The 20,634-nt window shown below is 39.0% G+C and overlaps 1 protein-coding gene across 2 annotated transcripts in view; it reads left to right on the forward strand.

Annotated features, from left to right (window-relative positions):
* Positions 1–20,634, forward strand: part of mtcl2 (microtubule crosslinking factor 2) — a 48,059-nt gene that overhangs the window by 13,096 nt on the left and 14,329 nt on the right. For both annotated transcript variants that reach the window (XM_039651611.2, XM_089124114.1), the window contains exons 4-6: positions 15,534–15,596; positions 16,905–18,218; positions 20,443–20,571. In XM_039651611.2, coding sequence (XP_039507545.2) covers positions 15,534–15,596; positions 16,905–18,218; positions 20,443–20,571 — 1,506 coding nt within the window. The remainder of the gene's footprint in view (positions 1–15,533; positions 15,597–16,904; positions 18,219–20,442; positions 20,572–20,634) is intronic.

Below are 20,634 nucleotides of genomic sequence, written 5' to 3' on the forward strand. Positions count from 1 at the left end.
GATTTGGCTTGGGGCAGAACTTGATGTTGACACTTTCGCTTAACTTGAGGCACAGTGCTCTGCTGTTTTTTAAAGCTCTATGTGTGTTACGACAGGAGTTGAGAGCCCTTCGCTCGTACTGATCTGTTGACTTTCTCTGTGTAAATGTCAGCTCGGGTGGGTGGGATTGAGGGTGGAAGGGGAGCACATGAATTTAGCATTAGATTTTCTCTACTGACAGTTTAACGTGGAGGAACATAAAGCATGCTCCTTGTGTTTGGTTAATTCTCCATTTCGGCCTGCATTCTTTTGGTAATAAATGTTGCTTTGTCTTCTGAGTAATAGATGGTTGGCTGGGTGGCCTGCGTTGGCTCAATGGTTGGTCTGTGCTCTATTAGCTATGTCTGATAGAAAGTGATGAAAGCATTATTGTTTGAAGCAACGGTCATTATTGGTCGGTTCACTCTTTTCTCTAAGAATCATTTTACGGGGTGTTGTATACCGCTGTGATAGTCCGTGCCAGTGCTCTGATTTGCTCGGCTGCACCATTATGGGTCGGCCCACGGGTCTGTTCTGCGTTCTTATTGGCTGAAAGCCCAGGGCAGAATGCGTGCCACTCTCTGTTGTTGAGGCCTGAATTCTTAGCTAGCGGGCACTTATGGTACACAGCGAGAGTTCACACTTAACTGAAGAGCTAGTAAAGCTTTTCAGACAAAAGACCACTCAAAGAATAGGGAAAAACGACAGTTTTGTAAAAGAAAAGGATCTGATGATCTGGCTGAACACGATATCTCACACTGACATATCCTTAGTTGACAGTATATGTATTAAGGTTGGTTGGACAGCTCTCTGGAATACTTGATTCTGGTTGGTCGGTTAAAAAATATTTTTGTGTAATGACGGCTAAGCTGTATAATGGACCGAGATGTGCTCGTTTTAGGTCTCCTTTATTTTTCTGTATAAACAATTAAAAGTTGATGCTCTTCATCAATGTCCTGTTGACGATTAATCATGGATCAAACATGGATCAACACCATTTAAGCACACAGATGTCCTCGTGTCTTCTCCAAATGAGTATATTCATGAAAGTATATTGTAATAAACCTGTTCACTGGTCTTACTGACTGTAAGTTACTGACTGTATGATAATTTACGATGATAAACAGTAAAAGGACATTCCTAGTAGTCTCTGCATGACACATCACATTTGATTATATTTTATGCAAATAGTTTTTACTATTTTCTTATTTGTTCGGTTGTAACACCAAGTTTATGGACAGGCTACTTATCCAACATGACATCATGACTTTTGCGTAAACATACACGCCATTTTCAAGTTAAGTGGCGTGTTATCTATACGCATTTTGAGCTATCCGTGTGTATGCGTGTATGTCTACGCCGTTAAATGTCTGAGCGAAACGAAGCAAAATGTAGATCTACATCTGGGAAGCGATATTTTTTTCCTTGGATGGTAGGGGAAGACTCATAAATGCTATCAACCCCACTGACGGTTAGGTTTAGGGACGGGGTTGGGTTAGGTCATATATTTATATATACAGTAATGTAACGTTTAGTCAACGGCGTTCATAAACACGCTGAAAAGCGATTATGCGTGTTGATAGCACGCCAAAAATGGAAATACGAATTGGCGTACCATACATACGCCATTTCATGAGATCAGTCTGAATTATCAGTACATTTAAGACATTCAAGGAAGAATGGACAGAAAAGAAACTTATAGAAAAAGTGTAATTTGTATTTCTCAGCCATAATCCCGAATCATTTTGTCTTTGAAGTGACTTTTGGGCCTGTTGTGTGAGAAAGGCAAGTTTGCATGTGGGCCACGCTGATGTCATCAGATCACAATCAAAGATGAAGGCTCTCAAAATGAAGGCTTGCTTGCTGATTGAGAGTTTTTTTTTTAACCTAGATAAAACCGCACCCCCCGAAAAAATGTATGCTCTCCATCCCTCTTTCTCAATACTTCATTTACCACAGAACGAGTATCGATCGGCACTGCAGCTACTGTGAAGTCTCACGGGTGATTAGGTTCACGTGTTCTCCTGCTGCTGGGAGTGTAAGAGGGTGTGTTTGTGTGTTTATGGCCTTCTGATGGTGGCCTCTACGTGGAGGGGCTGTTTTATAGATGTTTAACTGGCTTCAGTACAGGAAAAACGAGGTTGGGAATGGTATGAGAGTGAAGTTTTAATACAGTTTTTTCTTTCTCCAAGTATGTATTTTCAAACCCACTGCTCATGTGTTAGTTTATCATTCAGTGCCAAGTGTGTCTCACGAACAGCATATATTAATGAGCACTTGTTTGTTAATATACAGTTCTTCACCCTTTCTAGACTGCGCATGAGGAAACAGTCCTATGAGGATGACTGAATCTTTATTTATATTTTTCAGGAAACTGGGATCTTTGTTTTGCTCTGAGGGGGAAACCCTGAGAAAGGAAGGAAGTGCAGGGTCTGGAGCTGCATTCATGAACTCTGATGGAAACAAACACTATCTCAGAGATGAACTTTGTCATGCGTCAGGGCTATTTAAACTTTAAAACGCTTGCTTGCTTTGTTGGGAAAAGCATGGGAATATTTTGAGGGATTCTGAGCATTCTAGAATATTTCGAGTTTTCCAAGAACTTCCTGAAAGTTTGAGGGATGATGTGATTCTGTTCTTTCAGAACTAGAGTAATGAAATGCTGACCCGCTGACTCGCAGGGTATTTGACGATTACGAGAACAGTCATAGGTCAGTAAGCACAGCACTGTGAGCTTTTATAAGAATCCGTTTCCAGATAGACTTGTCATTTCAAGACAAATCTATTTACTTTTCAGAACAGGAATGTGCCTGTAGGACCCTGAGGTGAATGATCACTATATTCGTGTACAATGGTACTCCAAGGCACTTTGAAGATTACTATGGTGCATAAATGGTCCAATAACCCTGGTAAGTACCATTATAGGGCTCGTTTATTGATGTTAGTTATAGTGTTGTATTTCTATAACTGGCACTTTCGCTCTATTTAATTCAATGCAGTGAATCAGATTCATGAACACACAATACACTCAGTCACAATAAAGTGAATGTTCTCAAACCTTTTGTAGATCATTGAAGATAAAAATATTCACAATAACACAAAGGAGGCACAATAGCTGCCAATTTATTGACAGACTCAATAAATCTTGAGTCTGTCTGGCAGCTGTGTTTGTTGTGTGTCGCTCTATTGTACGGTCTGACCTGTGTATTCAGCAGCATCAAAGCACTTGGCATTAGAGGTTTTGACTAGATTTGGAACATGATGGGAACAATAGAGAATAAAAGCAAGTAAGAAGCACACACACAATGCACGGATTGCACACATGTGGCCTGGATATTTTTTTCTTAGACTCAATGGATTGACTGGTCTAACACACACCTATCTATGACTGTTGTTGTTTTTCATTCATCATATCTTCCTCTTTTTCTTTTTGAGCCGTTAAATGGATAAGAGCTATTTTCGGATGTCACATCAGACCAGCGGAACGTGTTGGTCAGGGATGAAAGGGGATTTCTAAAAAGGTCTGGGATGTCAGTGCTTACTTGATTTGACATCTGTGTCACTGTAGTGGGATTCGGCTGGGTGTGCACTTCTAAATGAGAGGCCATTATCCGTCTTAAACCCAAGGCTCTGATGTCACACGAACACCTATCAGGTCTGTATGTGCGTGGATGTTTGGACGGAGAGCTTGTAAGCTCCAACTGTTTCCACTTGAGAATTACACGATTGAATAAATGGTACAGACAAAACAAACAATAAGATGATGTTGGTAGGGAGTGATTTTGTGGCAAACTCTTTTTTTATTGAGCTCAGCACTATGCAGAACTGACAGGCAAAGAAAGCGCAGAAAGGGAAATGTACGTTTGATTGATGTCTGGACCCTTATGTCTCACGCACACTCCGAGCACTGAGGCTGGAGGTTATTAGATTTGATAGTGACAATGCTGCAGTGCATGGAGGCCATTTATAAAACCCATGCACACACACAAAACACACAAGCACACACCTTGTGTAAAGCAACTGGCTGTTCTATTTCTGCTTTTAGTGGTGTTGTCTCCTGGATACAAATCCACACAAACTGCATTAGGTGAGCACCATGTCATGTACGTATTAAGATTGTAACTGTAGAAACCAGCTGAGATCAGCTGTTTGAAAGAAGTTTGGACAAGATTAGATCTGTCAGGTATTCAATAGTATTCATAGTACCTAACTTAATACAACAGGCTTTTTGAATATGAGGAATGCTTAGCTCAAAATGTATGTCCGCATGCAAGTTGGAAAGATTTTATTTAAATTTAACAAACACTTTTAGCTATTTTCACGTGCCAGCGATTATCCTATTGCATGCCAGCATTGGCAGAATAAACGAAAATGCATTACAGTTGAGATTTATACATCCGACGCCAACCCCTGCACTAGTTCATATTACGATGTGATTAAGTGTACAGCCCTAATTTTTATGTATTCGTCCAAATTTCGCCAAATTACGTGATATGCCGAGTTATACAGTACATTTAAATTTTAAGACTGGATCCCATCTGTGTTTTCTGCATTGCAGGAATCATAGGGCCATAAATAAGACTTTTTTTGTATTTAGTTATGTTTCTGATGTATCTGACAGTATTTCATGACCATAAATAACAGCTTTATATGATATAGAATCAATTGAAACTAAGGCTGCATTTACACTGCAGGTCTTGATGCCCAAATCCGATTTTCTGACTATATCCGATTTTTTTGACGACCTGCTTACATCATCTTTTAAAAGTGACCCATGTCCTATTTTTGCATTTACACTATACACTGCTGAAACTACCAAATGCAGACGTTCTGACCCGGGAAATTAAGCAAAACAGCATGAAATTATGGATGCAGATGCGAATAAAATGATACATGGATATTATATAAAATCTATTATATAAAATTTTGATCCACAGTGCTATTTCAATTGTGTAATGTATAGCTCCCGTCCACTGGTCTTTCCCAGAGGTTAAATGAAATGTATTTGCATTGCCATGGATTAGGCTAAAAAAAAATCCATATTATTCAATTATTCAGTTAATTTAATTAGTTGCATGTGTATGTATACAACAATGCAATCTTGAGCACAATCAAATATTTTTAATGTTTATATTGTGTGAGATGAATTCCTGCTCCCGGTTAACAGATTTACACACACATACAAGGCCTTTACATCATTACATCAACAGAAATAGCTCTTCCTGCTGTCTGATCGAATTCAAAGGTCTCTTAGGTGAAGCTAATTGGTTAGATCTCTGATCTTCCGCTTTCTTCCTAATCAGATCAGTAAGCTATTGCTTTGATTTTGTGTATGAGACAGATCTTATATAAGACCTGTCTCCTCACATCCAGGCTCTTGGGAACGTCATGTCCAGTGAACTTCATGTGGGTCAACCAGCAATCTTCCACTTTCATGACACTGAGTGTGCATGCACTCTGGTGCATTGATTTATATAGAGCATGGATAACATTCCTTGCTTCATTGCATTTGCACAAGACTAGCTATCAATATTCATCTGTGTCTGTCTATACACCTCACTGATCTGTTAAAGGGTTATTCACTATGGCTTGTTGGAAGCTGCAGACTCAGCACATTTAAAATGGGAATACTGTGGTTAGATTTATAAGACATCTTAAAATATGATAGGTTCGTTCATTACAGCTCTTACATTGCTTTTGGAGAAGCTTGTGAAGTGTGATTGTAGTTAGGATCTTCTGTTTTAGATATAATGACTTAAGAAGTGAGCTGGGATTGAGATTGATCACTTAATCACATCCGAATTACACTTTCAGCGAATCTCTTCTGCAAAATGGTTTTATTACTGCAGCCCAGTGACCTGCCCACCTTATCGATGTAATCTGTCTAGACCAATAACCTGAGGTGATTTGGCTGGCAAAACTACAGCTCTATAGAATAGAGTGCTATCATAGTGCTTACTGCACTATACTGCACTGTATTCTGCACTGTATTCAGAAATCAATAGGGTCTTGGGAAAAAACACTGAAAATGACACAATTGTCGCAATTTTGAATGTGTAAAAATGCAAAATGGATGTTTTTTTAGTAGTTTTTAGGTTTTAGTTTTTAGTATTTATATGAAAAATGCCTGTAGAAAATCTGCTCCAGGCTAGTGCATTGCATTGTGGGATTCAGAGTGTTTCTGCTTGTGCATACCTACACACACTGCTTGCCTTCATTTACAATAGAACTCCGTAAAAAGCATGCATACTACTGAATCATCATTCTATCATACTGAATTTGTTCTACATTTGCCCAGCCAAAGCAGTTCAATGGTATTTGTCAACAAATCCATTCAATACCAATTGAGGTGAAATGAATTTATATTTATGTACTAAAGACTATTGATTAACAAGCCATTAAATGTCTAACAATCTAATTACACAGCTCTTGGACAAATAATCTGGTTTATATGTCTGTCGTCTATTGAAACAGATGCGCTCTAGACTGTTAGGCTGTGTAGTGACTGTTGCTCCATAATGACCATCTAAATGCTTGACCATTAATCTAATAATGATTTTCAATAGCTAACGAAACGTTTCCTTCTGAGCATTATATTCTACACCCATCACCATCTCTGCAGCAATCTCTATGTGTACCTGAAGATCAATTCTTGTACCTGAAGATCAATTTTGTACTGAATAAGTTAGTGGACCACAGAAAAACCAAATAAATAAGACGTTTCCCCAAGGGGTTTGTTACAATGGCACTGTTGGCCCTCTAACTACTGGCTATGTAGCATCTTTCTCCATTGATGCCCCTTCAAAAGTATGTGTATTTTGACATTTAAGCATAATATTTCATTACAATGTAGTATAAGGTGTACCAGCCTAGTTATGACACAATAATAGCTCAAAAGTTAGCGCTCATGAACAAAGATGGCCGATTTCAAGTCTCCTGCCTACAGAGGAATCTTGGTCCAGCCAAACAACTGCCATTGAGATGAATTGAAATGCTTATGACTAGCTTTCTCCAAGTATTATAGACCTCACTTCCAGTACTGTTGTGTGTTACTTGTCCATTATATTTTCTCCTGCTCAGTCTTTTTCTCTCTCACACATTTGGAATAAAGCCTCTAAGGATTTGAGAGGTTCGCCTGATATATTTTGTTGCAAATTGAAAAGAAAATTGAATTGAGTACAGACTGTCTGGAAATGGAAAATGAAGAATAGACCATTCAGATGTCTACAAACCTACAAATGTTACCCATATATTTTCATCCTTAGTTATGGATGTAAACTGAGGAATTTGACCTATTTCGGTCTTTTCCACAGATTCCAAAAACTAGCTTCAGATTCAACATCCCTCTCTGAATGCCAAATCTCGTCCTTAATACAAATGAGAGAACAAAGTGTGCAATGAGAGGAATGTTTGGAGTGTTTTCATGTACCAGAACGCATGCGGTTGGCAATCTGACACGCAAATGAGCGTCAAGTGCTAGCTATTCTCTCTAACGAGCGCATGGGCTCCCTGATTGAATCCTTCTGAAAGGGGAGGACCAGATACAAAGACAAAGAGCAGTTTTATGTGTCTGTGTGGTGCTGGATGTCTCCTGTACTCTCTCTCATGCAGAAAACAAGGACAGATACTCTATCCAAAGCTTTTTGGTATCTAGGACAGGTCAAAGATGAAGGGGACGATTCCTTTAGGCTGCTTCTAAACCGGTTTATAGTCAGTTCTCATTAAAATGGTCAAGATTGTCATGTTTGTATTGCAAGAAATGATCATTTTTGTAAATGTAAATGTTTTTAAATAACGTTAAATAAAGTGATATGTCAATTTTCCCCTCTTAGGCTAGAGAGATTTTCTGTTTTCTGGATATATCCCCAATGTAAGAGATGCCGGGAGTGCTTTTGATTGCTGTGTCAGTGGTGTTAATGAGAAACAAGCGGCTATAGTTAGATTTGATTGGCCCACACCTGGGAGCAATTAACTCATACTCGGTACAGGTGTGATTCACCAGCTTTTTTCTTCTCTGTTTCTCAGTCATTAATCTTTTGAACTTCACCAAATGGCTCAATGCACCGTTTTACTGTAAGTGATGGCTGGCTGTCAACATGAATTCACATGTCAACACCCTGTTATATTCATGGGATGACTGATCAGGCCAACAGTGTTTTAATTAATTATTCGATTTTTCAATTTGAATGTTGTAAACACGATATTTTGATATTCAGACATAGTGGTACTGGAGTGCACTCAAGGAATAAGGGATACATGAGAGAAGAAGGGAGGTACCCTCTGCTGTGGTGGAGACAACAGAGTTTGCAGACAACAGAAGCTTAGAGATTAAACTATCACAAGCCACAGAGAAAAGAAAGAGGCAGAATGGACCTTTCATACCCAACCCATTAATAATGTGTTCATGTAGAAGGTGTAACGGAAAGAGATGGAAGGTCAGTGTTCCTCATCTCAAACGACCTTTATTGTTCTACAATGCATCTCAGGCCCTGTTTAACCCTCTGGGGTCTAAGGTGTTTTTGGGGTCCTTGAGATGTTGTGACATGCTGTCACATTTGTGCTTTTTTCAGTTGCTTATAAACATATTAAAGTTCACTTTTAAAAAAACTTTTGCTGATAATTTACTCACCCCCATGTCATCCAAGATATCCATGTCTTTCTTTCTTCAGCCGAAAAGAAATTAAGGTTTTTGATGAAAACATTCCAGCATTTTTCTCCATAAGGTCCAAAAGACACTTTCAGTACAAACTGCAAATGGTTCAAATGGCTTTAAACGATTCCAGACGGTGAATAAGGGTCTTATCAAGCGAAACTTTCACTCATTTAAAAAAACAACAACAAAGTTTAAGTTTTATAAGCTCAAATGCTCGCCTTGCTCTGTTCTGTGACGCATGACGCATCAAAATGAATGAATCTTTTTCCGAGTCATTTGGTTCATTCAACGAAGGAAACGAACGAATTGACTTGGAAAAAAGATTTCCATATAAAGTATTATTTTTAAAGTAGGCCAATTTTATCATACATATTTAAAAGTTAAGAATTCATTATTTTGATATGTGCATTGCATTAGCTTGCGTTGGATGACAGTTGATTAGTTTATTTTTGACAAAACATACTATATATTTAACATATGAGCAGAAACTAACTAAAGCTTATTTGATGTTTTATAGTAAAAAGTTTATAATCAATTTTTTCTTTAACAGTATGCATCTGTGCATTTATTTGTTCACACACCCAGACACCCGATTCATATGTAAACAGTCTTTTTGGTTTTACAGATCTGTATAGAACAAATCTCAGTAGTCTATATACTAATGGAGTGAGAGTGAATGAACGCACAGCGCGCATGCGTCTGTGAATTCGTCCATTTAGTCACACACACACACGCATTTGATATTTAAACAGTCTTTGTGCAGTTTACAGACACTATTCAATAATGCAATTAGAACAAAGCACTTAAGAATAAATTACTTACTACATCAGCTGAATTCGTGCTTCTCAAAATGAAACGGGTAACTTAGGTACCTTTTCCAGGATTACTATTATTCCTCACTGCGCAGCAAGACGAGATAAAGGTTAGGGCGATCTGATGTGGGCGTTTTCATGGCTTGCCTCAACATTAACGTTTGAATAGTGTGCGGTCTCAGTGGGCGTGGTCACATTAACACATCATACGCTATAATTAGGAGAAAGGAAAAAGACCGACATCTCTCTCTTTTCATACAAATTACATCAAGAATAGTTGCGATTTTAATAAATGACTTCATTTTATAGAAGAGAATTTCAGCTTCATAAAGAGAAATCTTTCGTGTCTCTGTGACAAGTATTTACTGAGTTACAGTTCATTTTTCAGACGTGTTTCAGAAAGATTTTTGCGGAGAAAGAGTGAGCTGAAAGCGCACCCTGTTTATTTTATTTATTTTACAAAAACACAAGGTTTTGATGTTAATAAGAGTGTACCCAAAAAAAGAAGACATTTAACAGTATTGAATGATGTGTAACACTTCCAGTATATGTAAGATCAAAATCAACAAAGTATTTTGAGTTTGTTTTGCACTGATAAGAAAAAAAGCGAGCAGATCACGCCGATGAACGGACTTGACGTGGGGGCGTGGCAGCATTGACGAATTTTAAATTAATTTCAATCGATTTCGTGACACCCTTAGTCCGTATGTCAATCTAAAGTCATCTAATTAAGATGACTTTTTAATTCACATTCTCACTTCCTTTTTGACTATCCCTCCATTCTTACTAAAATATTTCCACCCATTACGTCTCTGTTCTAGATCACACTCATATCTGCTTTTCCCTCATGGGCTTCATGTGTAATTATAAAAGCGATTCCCAGCTCTAATTAACACTCAGGCCTGATAAGCATGTAAAATAACTGTCCCACTCATGGGTGGACAGAAGCATATGTCACTCTTCTTGAGTGTGAGAAAGCTAGAGGCAAATGCTGCTATATGCCAAAACTTTACACTGAACAAGTAAGCACAGGGTGAGCCCAATATGTGAAACATTTTGCCCACACTGGTAAAATGACAACAGTGATTTTGCTGACAGATGCAAGAAGCTGTACCTGGCAGGCAGAGAAGCTGCATGCACCTGTGTGTGTGTGTGTGTGTGTGTGCATGACGGATTTAAGTGTATGCACCATTTGAAGAATGAAAGAGAGATAGCAACAATGGCCCATAAAACATAAATCATGATAAAATCTTCATGTTTTTGTTGCAAGTTACCGTGGCTAACATTATAAACAGCCAGGGTAAAAAAAAAAAAAAACATTCTATCTACCAAAGTGTGTCCCTATTAGTACTTGCCATCATCTCAAATGTCAGCATGTGGGACAGACAGAAGTATGTGGTAGTAGATCATGGTCTAGAGCTGCCTCAAAGTCCTATACGGCTTTTAGATTTAAAGGAGAATGAAAATGTTTTGGGTTGATAGAGGTTTACTCACAGCTCTTTGTGTAAGGCATAGTGTTTATCACCGCCATCCTGCTGTTGTTAACTAATAAACATTGTTGCCATGGATCAAAGAGACAGAATATCTCATTTCCTAACCCTGTACAGCATGACAAAATGTGTGTGGGAAATACACAGCACCTGCAGGCTCTCAGATGCTTTATGAAAAATGCTATGCTAATGATTCGGCTTCCTTGTGTTTTAGTGCAATTAAGGGAGAAAGAGGGGAAGGCGGTGGTTTTCTGCAGTTGTTTTTCCTGGTAGTGCTGGAGGAGAGGGGCCTGCTCATGTCAAATGGATTTGAAAGGTTGTGATTTCCTGTTTCCCCTCTCTTAACTTCCGCACCCCCCCATTTATTCATCAATTTGTTCCATTGAACTCTACAGGGGAACTGCTCACAAAAGCCGTTGTCATGGGAACCCATTATAGTCTGGAGCGGTCGGGGACTCGTGTCTCTGCGGTCTGGGAATTGAGGAAAAGCTATGGATTTACTCTCTCTGGTTATGTCTAGCTAATGGAGCACTGCTCAGTATACACATTAATTAGTATGTGAAATAGAACGCATTTGCAATCAGAAACATTTCACACAGTAGTCTAATACTTTACATAGCATGCTGCAAAGCATTGTCACATGATCGTTTGTTTTTTACTCGTTTTGCATTTTTAATCCAATTTTGTGTAAATGTTTGAATTTTATAGTCCATTAAAGCTATTAAAGACAGAAAAAAAATGTTGCTGATATTACTTTCATTTTGTCACAATGGTGGAAATTGAAGATTAAGTAGATACTAGTAATTTAAAATACTAGACATTTTCTGGCAGGTATGTTGAGGGAAGTTAAACTCTGGACAGTGGCATTCCAGGACCAAGTTTTGGGACCACTGCACTAAGCTTTTATTTTGGTGTAAAGGGATCTTTCTCATTAATAATTTGGGAAGATGGTTGGAGCATGTTGCGTTCCAAATGCACATTATAAGTGGCTCAGATTAAGAGCACATTCACAGATAGTTTGTGTGGAACTGCATTAACTGTGAACAGACAGACAAAGATACCGAAAACACATCTTTTTGCTGCTCTCGTGAGCCATTTTTATTCCTTTTGCCTTTTCTGTTTGTCATGTTATCTTTAAATGACAGAATAGGTAATCCATCCATTTGAATTTAATTGCAAAACAGTTGTTATCTTTAGTCTGGATGATAAAATCCTAACGATGTTCCCTGTCTAAACAGACAAAGAAAACTCAACAAAAAATAGAAAGCAATTCAGCTCTGTCCTGCCTTGTGTCTCAGGCCACGTTTACACAAAGTCAGGTATTTAGAGAAACAAATATTTTCCCCCACTCCGTTTTCAATAATAACATCGTGCACACACCCGCATAAATACGCTGTCGAGCGCCATCATATCTATGCCAAACCCATTGGCGGCAGTGTAGGGAAAAGGATAAAGCCATGCAAGCCAATCAGAATCCTCAGAATCGACAAGAGCGAACCTAAAACGCCGTTTCTCCCAGTTCACACGACAACACATACCTGGCGTTTTCAGAAATCTCCACTTTGGCCGGAGTTTTTAGAAATAATCGTTTTCTGTGATAAAAAAGGAGTTTGCGTGTAAACGAGAGGCCAATCCGCAGGGAAAATTCGTGTAAACGGGACCTCAGAGTCTCTCTTGCGCAACAGGCCATCCTCACCACTGACAATTATTTTAAGGGACAAAGTTTGTGAAGTGGAGCGTGACTTAAAGACCCTCTCAGTTTCACACACTCCGTCAATTCAATTCTTCACAATTCAGTCAAATGAGGAGGTGAAATAAGAGACTCCATTGTTCCTTTAGGATAGATGGATTTTAATACAGTGACACTCATTTCTCATCCCAACTGTGACGAAATCATCTTATTCCTTGCATCCTTTGTTAGAGGAAGAGTGTGTTTCATAAGAAGTCAAGCAGGCACAAGATCACGGCATGACTGTAGACCTGTGTGTGTGTGTGTGTGTATACTCGTTCTCAGATTTCTGTACCTGCATTAGGTTTCATGGTGTTGAAATTCAGGTAGCTGATAAGCAATTCAGTGATCAGATGACAAACTACTTGGATTTTGAGTTTCAACGTGTGCTGGCAGTGCAAAATTATGCAATGTACATGAGTAGACATCTTTCCTCATGTTTCTTAGTAAGTCGGCATGAAATGAAAATTAACTCTATATTCTAAATGCGTGTTATACATCTTTTTTCTGTGTACTTTTACTCTGCATGTTTCATTGCATAGAGTATTTGCAATTTAAAAAAAAACAACCTGTGACCAGGGTCAAAAATGTACGATTCTCATTCAATTCCCATTGGTGCTGAGCTAAAAACGTTTTTAGAAAATTTATATTTCTTAACAAGCGTGAAAGTGTTTTACATTTCATTACTTTTAGATTATTTTTGTTGAAAAACATTTTAGGTTCTTTGGACAAACACCAACGGTAACACCAATTTTGACACTGCAAACTGAGGCAGTTTCTTTAGTAACTGTACATATTGTGATTTTGTTCTCCATATTTTCATTTTGGTTGCTTAGTATAAGGAATAGTCCACCTTCATGTTGCCACATGAGCTCTGGAGGTATTTGCACACCCTAGAAAAGCTTCTGTTGGTAAATCATCCACTGTTTCCACTGAGTCATGGTAGATGTTTTCTTTAGTAGACAGTTTGTATTGTCTTTTAGTTGAATTGCACATGTCACTTACATCAGTGAGTGTCAAGACTATTGTTCATAAAGGTCCAATTTAAACTGTATTATGAGTTTTTGATAAAGTTATTGGACAGCTGACACATATGAATGTTCTCGCAATTGCCAATTTTTACTCTCCTTACCACTATGTACTGTTTGTTATGGAAGCTTGTTTTTGCCACTGAATAAAAAAAAAATTAAAAAATAATTGTGACATTTTATCTCACAGTTGCGTGTTATAAAGTCAAAATTGGGTGATATAAAGTCAGAATTGCATCATATTAAGTCAGAATTGTGTGATATAAAGTCAGAATTGCGAGATATAAAGTCAGAATTGGGTGATATAAAGTCGCAATTCTGAGAAAAAAAGACAGAAGTGCGACTTTTTTTCTCACAATTGTGAGTTTACATCTCGCAATTTTGACTTCATAACACATAAATTGCAAGTTTATATGTCGAAATTCTGACATCTTTTCTCAGAATTGTGAGATATAAACTCGCCATTGCGACTTATCAGGCTAATTCTAAAGGAAAAAAACTTTTTTTCCCCTCAGAATAGTTTAAATCTCACAATTGCGACTTTATATCTAGCATTTCTGACTTTAGAACACGCAATTGCGACTTTATATCTAGCAATTCTGACTTTATAACTTGCAATTCTGACTTTATATCTCGCAATTCTGACTTTATATCTCGCAATTGCGACTTTATATCTCCCAATTGCGACTTTATATCATGCAATTCTGACTTTATATCACGCAATTCTGACTTTCCATCTCGCAATTGTGAGAAAAAAAGTCAGAATTGTGAGATAAAAAGTTGCAAATACCTTTTATATTTTTCATTCTATGGCGGAAACAAGCTTCCATAGTTTGTCCACTTTTGCACATATGAAATTGTGCAAGTATTACTGACAGCGAAATAGACGACATCCATCCAAAATTGCATCAGTATTACAGAGTAGATGGAATTTTATCGTGACTGGAGCACCAGAGCAGACTGTGAGTGAGTGTGTTTGTGCTGGAAGAGTCAATGACAGAAGAAAAACCCTTCACATAGCATCTATATACACACACTGAACAGCCTTTACGTGCGAAGCTTTTGTGTACGGCGCCAGTGTGAGTTAGCGGTGGGATAAATGACGTTACTATATAATCTCATTATGCTCAGACTTCTTTCCCACAGACTCAGCAAACTGCAGTCAATTAAAAAACAGTGGCACAAAAATGGTCTATACACTAAGTCAATGCTTTCATTTTCTTTCAGCACAGATCTATTGATTTTAATGAGGTTTAGTACCATTAAAAGCGATTCCATTAACCTGTGCCATTCTGTCAGCCCACATACGACAGGAAGTGAAAACTGGATTGTTGTCTGTATTCATCCATTCCTGTTTTGGGCGCAGTTACATGGTTTTAGAGAAAATGACCCTAGAAGTGATCCTTTTATTTTCGTTTTAATCATTTTACACAATAATGTATGAGGGGCTGTTTTATATTGTGAATGTGTATTTTTTCATTGTTGAAAACCTGTAATAATCAATCAGTACCCACAATGTATTCATTTTAAAATGTATCTATGGTTCTTTCTCCTCCTCCTATCTCCATTTCCTGCAGTGTAGTTTTCTATTTGATGGAAACAATGCAATTGCAATACCTCACATTTTGATGTGTATCAGTTTACTTTCACGCTGGTTTCCTGCCAAATGATGATTTATCAGTGAAAATATCAATGTAAGTGATGGTGTGATATCAGAGTGGATGTACAGTGGCTAGGGAAGGGGATAACAAGAGTGATTTATGTTGTAACACATTCATTCATTTATCCTTTTTTCTCCTTTAGAACTCTCAGAAGAAGAGAGGTGCCAGACCAAACAACAAACCTGATAAAAAAGCATCGCCTCAGGTAATACACACTAATACTACAATATATTTAATTATTTTGCTTCTATTGTAATATAAGGATCTGAAAGAGAACTGGTAAAATACAGCATTGATAGCGAACTATATTTTTTGAACAGGTGCTATCGATTTAAAGCTTTTTTTGTTGTATTATTTCTTAAGACTGTCAAGGTCGTAGTCTACATTCTTGTTCAAGCTCACAAAGTGGTCTTTTTACAGTGCTATAGTGATGATGCATTTATCACACCAAAGATCCGGAGCTGTTCTTGCTATAAATGTAGAACTGTATTCCCTTGTTATACCTTTTTTTCACTGCAGTGGTGCAGGGATCATACTGGGCTTTCTGCAAACTTCTCTCATAATCTTTCCCACCTGTAACATAACCTGCCTCCTAAAAACATGAGGCACCACAGTCTTTGTAGACAACTATTTTGATCTAAATCCAGGTGGATAAATAAAATAAGGTGTCTGGAGTAACTGTGCAAAATGACACGTGTGGCGATTACCCCACCTTAGCCATTGACTTGGTCTAAGGCTGCATTTACACTGCAGGTCTTGATACCCAAATCCGATTTTCTGACTATATCCGATTTTTTTGACGACCTTCCTACATCATCTTTTAAAAGTGACCCATACCCGATTTTTGCATTTACACTATACACTGTTGAACCTACCAAATGTAGACGCTCTGACCTGGAAAATCAAATAAAACAGTACGAAATGCAATGGATGCAAATACGAATAAAAATTATTCAGTGTTTTTCTTTCCACAATATTTTGAAAAGTCATCAAAACATTGGCGGAGAAAAAAGAGGAGAGGCACTGTAGCCACGAGCGCTTAAAACCGTGCCCCCCCATATCCCGTGAAATGTCTTCAAATACGGATTTGTTTCTAACAACCCTGAATTTTTGGCTGCAGTCTTCTCCCCAAACACTCAAAAGACATGAAAACTCTGCATTGCTCCACTGTGTGTGTCCTTTCTTCCACCGCGCCTATAATCGCGCACTATTTTAATGACGTACGACTCGCATTTAATGGGGAATCTCCGATTTGTCTGCTTATGGCACACGCAAATGCACATATCCGATTCATATCCAAATTATTACCATATATGAATGAGGCCTGAATCCGATCTGAAAAAATAGGAATCCATGCGTTTTTTTTTTCCTGCTTACACGTTCACCGGAAAAAAATCGGTTTTGGGTCACTTGAACCATGACTTGATGGAAACAGGGCATAAATGGACACCGTATTGTTCAATATTGTAGCCGTTAACAGTTTTTTTTGGTCTCTGCAAATGTTCCTTTCCAGCCTCCAGAGGACAGCTCAGACCTGAAGTGCCAGCTTCACTTCGCAAAAGAGGAGTCAGCTCTCATGTGCAAGAAACTCACCAAGATGGTCAAAGACAATGAGGCCATGAGGGAGGAATTGTCAAAGTTTCGCTCTTTGTACGGAGAGGTTGATGCCTCGCTTACTGTCGAAGAGGTCGCTGACTCTCCTCACACCCGAGAGGCCGAGGTCAAAGTACACCTGAAACTTGTGGAAGAGGAGGCGAACCTTCTAAGCCGACGGATCGTAGAGCTGGAGGTGGAGAACCGTGGCCTTCGCGCTGAAATGGACGACATGAAGATCCAGGATTCCCCTGGTGGAGTCGGGGTCATGGGTGGAGTCGGGGGTCAACTGCTGCTTTCCACGTCTGAGAATGTGATGGAGCTACAGCGCCATCTACAGTTTGTGGAAGAAGAGGCGGATCTGCTGCGGCGGTCTCTGATAGAAATGGAAGAGCAGAACAAGCTCTTGATGAACGAGCTCAACCACTACAAATCCGAGCTTCCCGCTGTCAATGAGATAGAGCTGTCGCCGTCCACAACCATCAATTCACCCAAAATCATTCCTGGTGCTTCCGAAGATGAGGGATCCGGTCCAAACGAAGCCACCCATAAAGAACTACTTGCTGCCAGGCTGCAGATCACAGAGTTGAACGGCAAAGTAAAGAAGCTCCAGTATGAGAACCGTGTGCTCCTTTCCAACCTTCAACGATGTGACTTGGCCTCCAACCAGGGTTCCGCACGTCCGGCGCTGGAAACCGATGCCGAAGCAGGGGACTCAGCTGAGTGCGTCCCCAGCCAGGTGCACCGCGAAGGCCCTGTGGGCGACGAGCAGCACGACATTCTGGACGAAAATAATCCAAAATTTTCAGGAACAAGTCGCACTTCTACTGCTCAGGGCCTCAGCTTAAAAGACCTTTTCGCTATCCGCGACCAAGCGCAAATCATTGCCTCAGCCATTCAGCTTCTAACATCACCCGACCCCTCCAGTGTCACACCAGATGCTGTCTATCGTAAGATTACAACAAATGAGTCTGCGGAAGCGGATCTGCTGGAGAAGAGCCAGACCCAGAGCTCCACGCTGCCCCTGGTGGAGGCCCTGCGTGGCAGACTGCAGTCCCTCCAGGCTCAGCTACAGGCCCTTAGTGAGAGGGTGGATGCCCTGGGGCAGCTCTCAGAGAGGGAGTGTGTGGAAGGGATGTCCCCGATGCCCCTGCTGTCTGAGGCGGAAGACCCTGCAGCAAATTGCTCATGCCCTGCAGATGCTCAGTTCAACCAGAACATGGCCCAACAGAAGGTACACGCCCAATCTCCTTTGCATCTTTATTCTTTCCTTTTTGCTTGGAGTTTTTTTTTCTTTTTTGCTTTGCTTGATTGAGTTGTATTTTTACATTGCCCTTTCCCTTAGAAAGGTTTGTCGACCACTAGAGCTGCACGATTAATCGTTAAAAGATTGTGATCTCGATTCGAACATCCACACAATGTCATTCCTAAATGACAATGATTCATTAGCACGTGCCTATTAAACCTTTGACAAACACAGCGGAACAATCGAACGCTGACTGAAGAGAGAGCAGTTGTCACGTGTAGGTATGAAACAGCGCCTTTTCTACCACACAGTATCGTTATTTCTGTGTTACATATATTCATGTTATCAAAAGTACTGGGATAAAAGTTTATAGACTGATGTCTATAGAAGTGAGCAGGAGCATCACTTTTTGAAAGTAACTTGTGGTGACAAGTGACTGTTAAAAAATGCATGTGTCATTGAATCATTCATTCAAGAGATTTGTTCAAAAACACTGATTCATCCAGTAATGAACAAGTGAAGTATTTATGAGCGAGTCATTGAATCATTCATTCAAACCGTTTTTTTAAATAATTCATTCAGATTAATTAAACATTTAAATAGACTGCAGAAATCAATATTTTGTCAGAACTTCTAGTAAATGACATGATATTTTGTTTAGTTGTCTGTTCAGAATCGTGGGAGAATCATGATCTCTGTTTGATTTGTTGAAAACAAATCGTGATTCTCAGTTTATCCAGAATCGTGCAGCTCTACCGACCACTATAACAATGCATGCTTGTAGTGCATTATAAGGCTTCATAGTGGATAGCATTTAGGCCTCTAATGGAGTTAGATCATTATTATTGTCATAAGAACTGTTTTGTTGTGAAAGTTTGATTAAAAAAAGTATTTTATGTCTTTTTTACGCAATAGTATAAGTTTGTTTGTTGTTTTCTAGTAAAATAATGTATTATAGAATTTGGATGTGGCTGTTCCCAATACATCTTTGACTAGACTATTTCCAGGGATGTCAAACTGGAGGGCCACTGTCCTGAAGAGTTTAACCCTAACTAAACACACCTTAACCAGTTAATCAAGGTCTTCAGGAATACTTGAAGCTTCCAGGCCGGTGTTTTTGAGCGGGTTGGTGCTAAATTCTGAGGGACAGTGGCCCTCCATGAGTGGAGTCTGACACATGTGATTTAAGCAATCATTAAAAGTTGCAAAAAGTGTAAAATAATGATTTTTGGTTTCACTATATTTTGATGGTCCCTTAAACCCATTCTGTTGATTATAAGTAACTTGCACTTACATGTCTACTAACTTTTAGTAGAGTGTTAGTAGAGTATTAGTAGACTAGTAGGGTTAGAATAGGTTGGCATGTAGTTGCAAAGTTACATATAGTCAACATAATGTTCAAAAGGTATCATCAAAACAAAGTGTCACCGCTGTTTCCCATGACAGATAATAGCTTAGCCTCTTTATTTAGTTCCAAACCTGTATGACTTTCTTTCTTCTGTGGAACATAAAAGAAGATATTTTGAAGACTGCTTTTGTCCATACAATGAAAGTCAAAGGGGTCCAATATAACACTGTTGTATTGGGCAAAAAAAGAGAGAGATTCCTTTTCTTTTCCTTTTTTTTGAATCATTTGAGGTTTAATCTAACAGGCATTTATTTAGGCTCCATTAGAGGCCCAACTCTTGAGATCCAATCCAGACTCTTCCCTCCCTCCTTCTCTCTCTCTTTTTCCTCACTGCATGGGCACCATGACCTGTGGTCGCTGCTACATTTCTTTCTTTGTTTTTCTTCTCCCTCTTGTTATGATTCTTTTGTTTCCCTCTACCCCCTTTACTGTTTCCTCCTCCTCCTCAAACCAAAGATGATGCTTTCGCTCCTTGTTGTTTTGTTTCTTTTTGCCATTTTGTCTTATACCACAATGACCAAACTGTTTTTCCTATACATACTTTTCATTGTCTTGTGAGTTTTTATTTGCTGGTGATGTTTTATAGGTATCATTGTGCCATTTTCCCTTTTTCCCCCCTCTTCATTTCTCACATGTCTGTTCTGTCCTTGCATCACTGTCCTTTATACCCACACTACACATCACTTTTTTATTCCTTCATCATATTATTCTTCTTGATCTTGTCTGTCTTCTATCATGCTCGTCTTTTATTGTTGTTGTTTTTTTGTTTTCCTTCATTAACTTGCCCATGCATGCATGCAACAGCCTGACTCTAGAGATCAGCCAGACTGTGAGGTCAAAGTTCACCCATGCAAGGCAGAGGAGGAGAGCAACAGCCACAAAGACAGCAACAAAGATGAGGAATCTGACTTAAAGGAAACAAACTCTGATCTGGTGAGCCACTAAAACATACACACATTTTTAAATTCTGCTCCCATCTCACAATTGTACACACAA

This window comes from Pimephales promelas, chromosome 20 (genome assembly GCF_988280905.1).
Source record: "Pimephales promelas chromosome 20, fPimPro1.hap1.1, whole genome shotgun sequence".
NCBI lineage: Eukaryota > Metazoa > Chordata > Actinopteri > Cypriniformes > Leuciscidae > Pimephales > Pimephales promelas.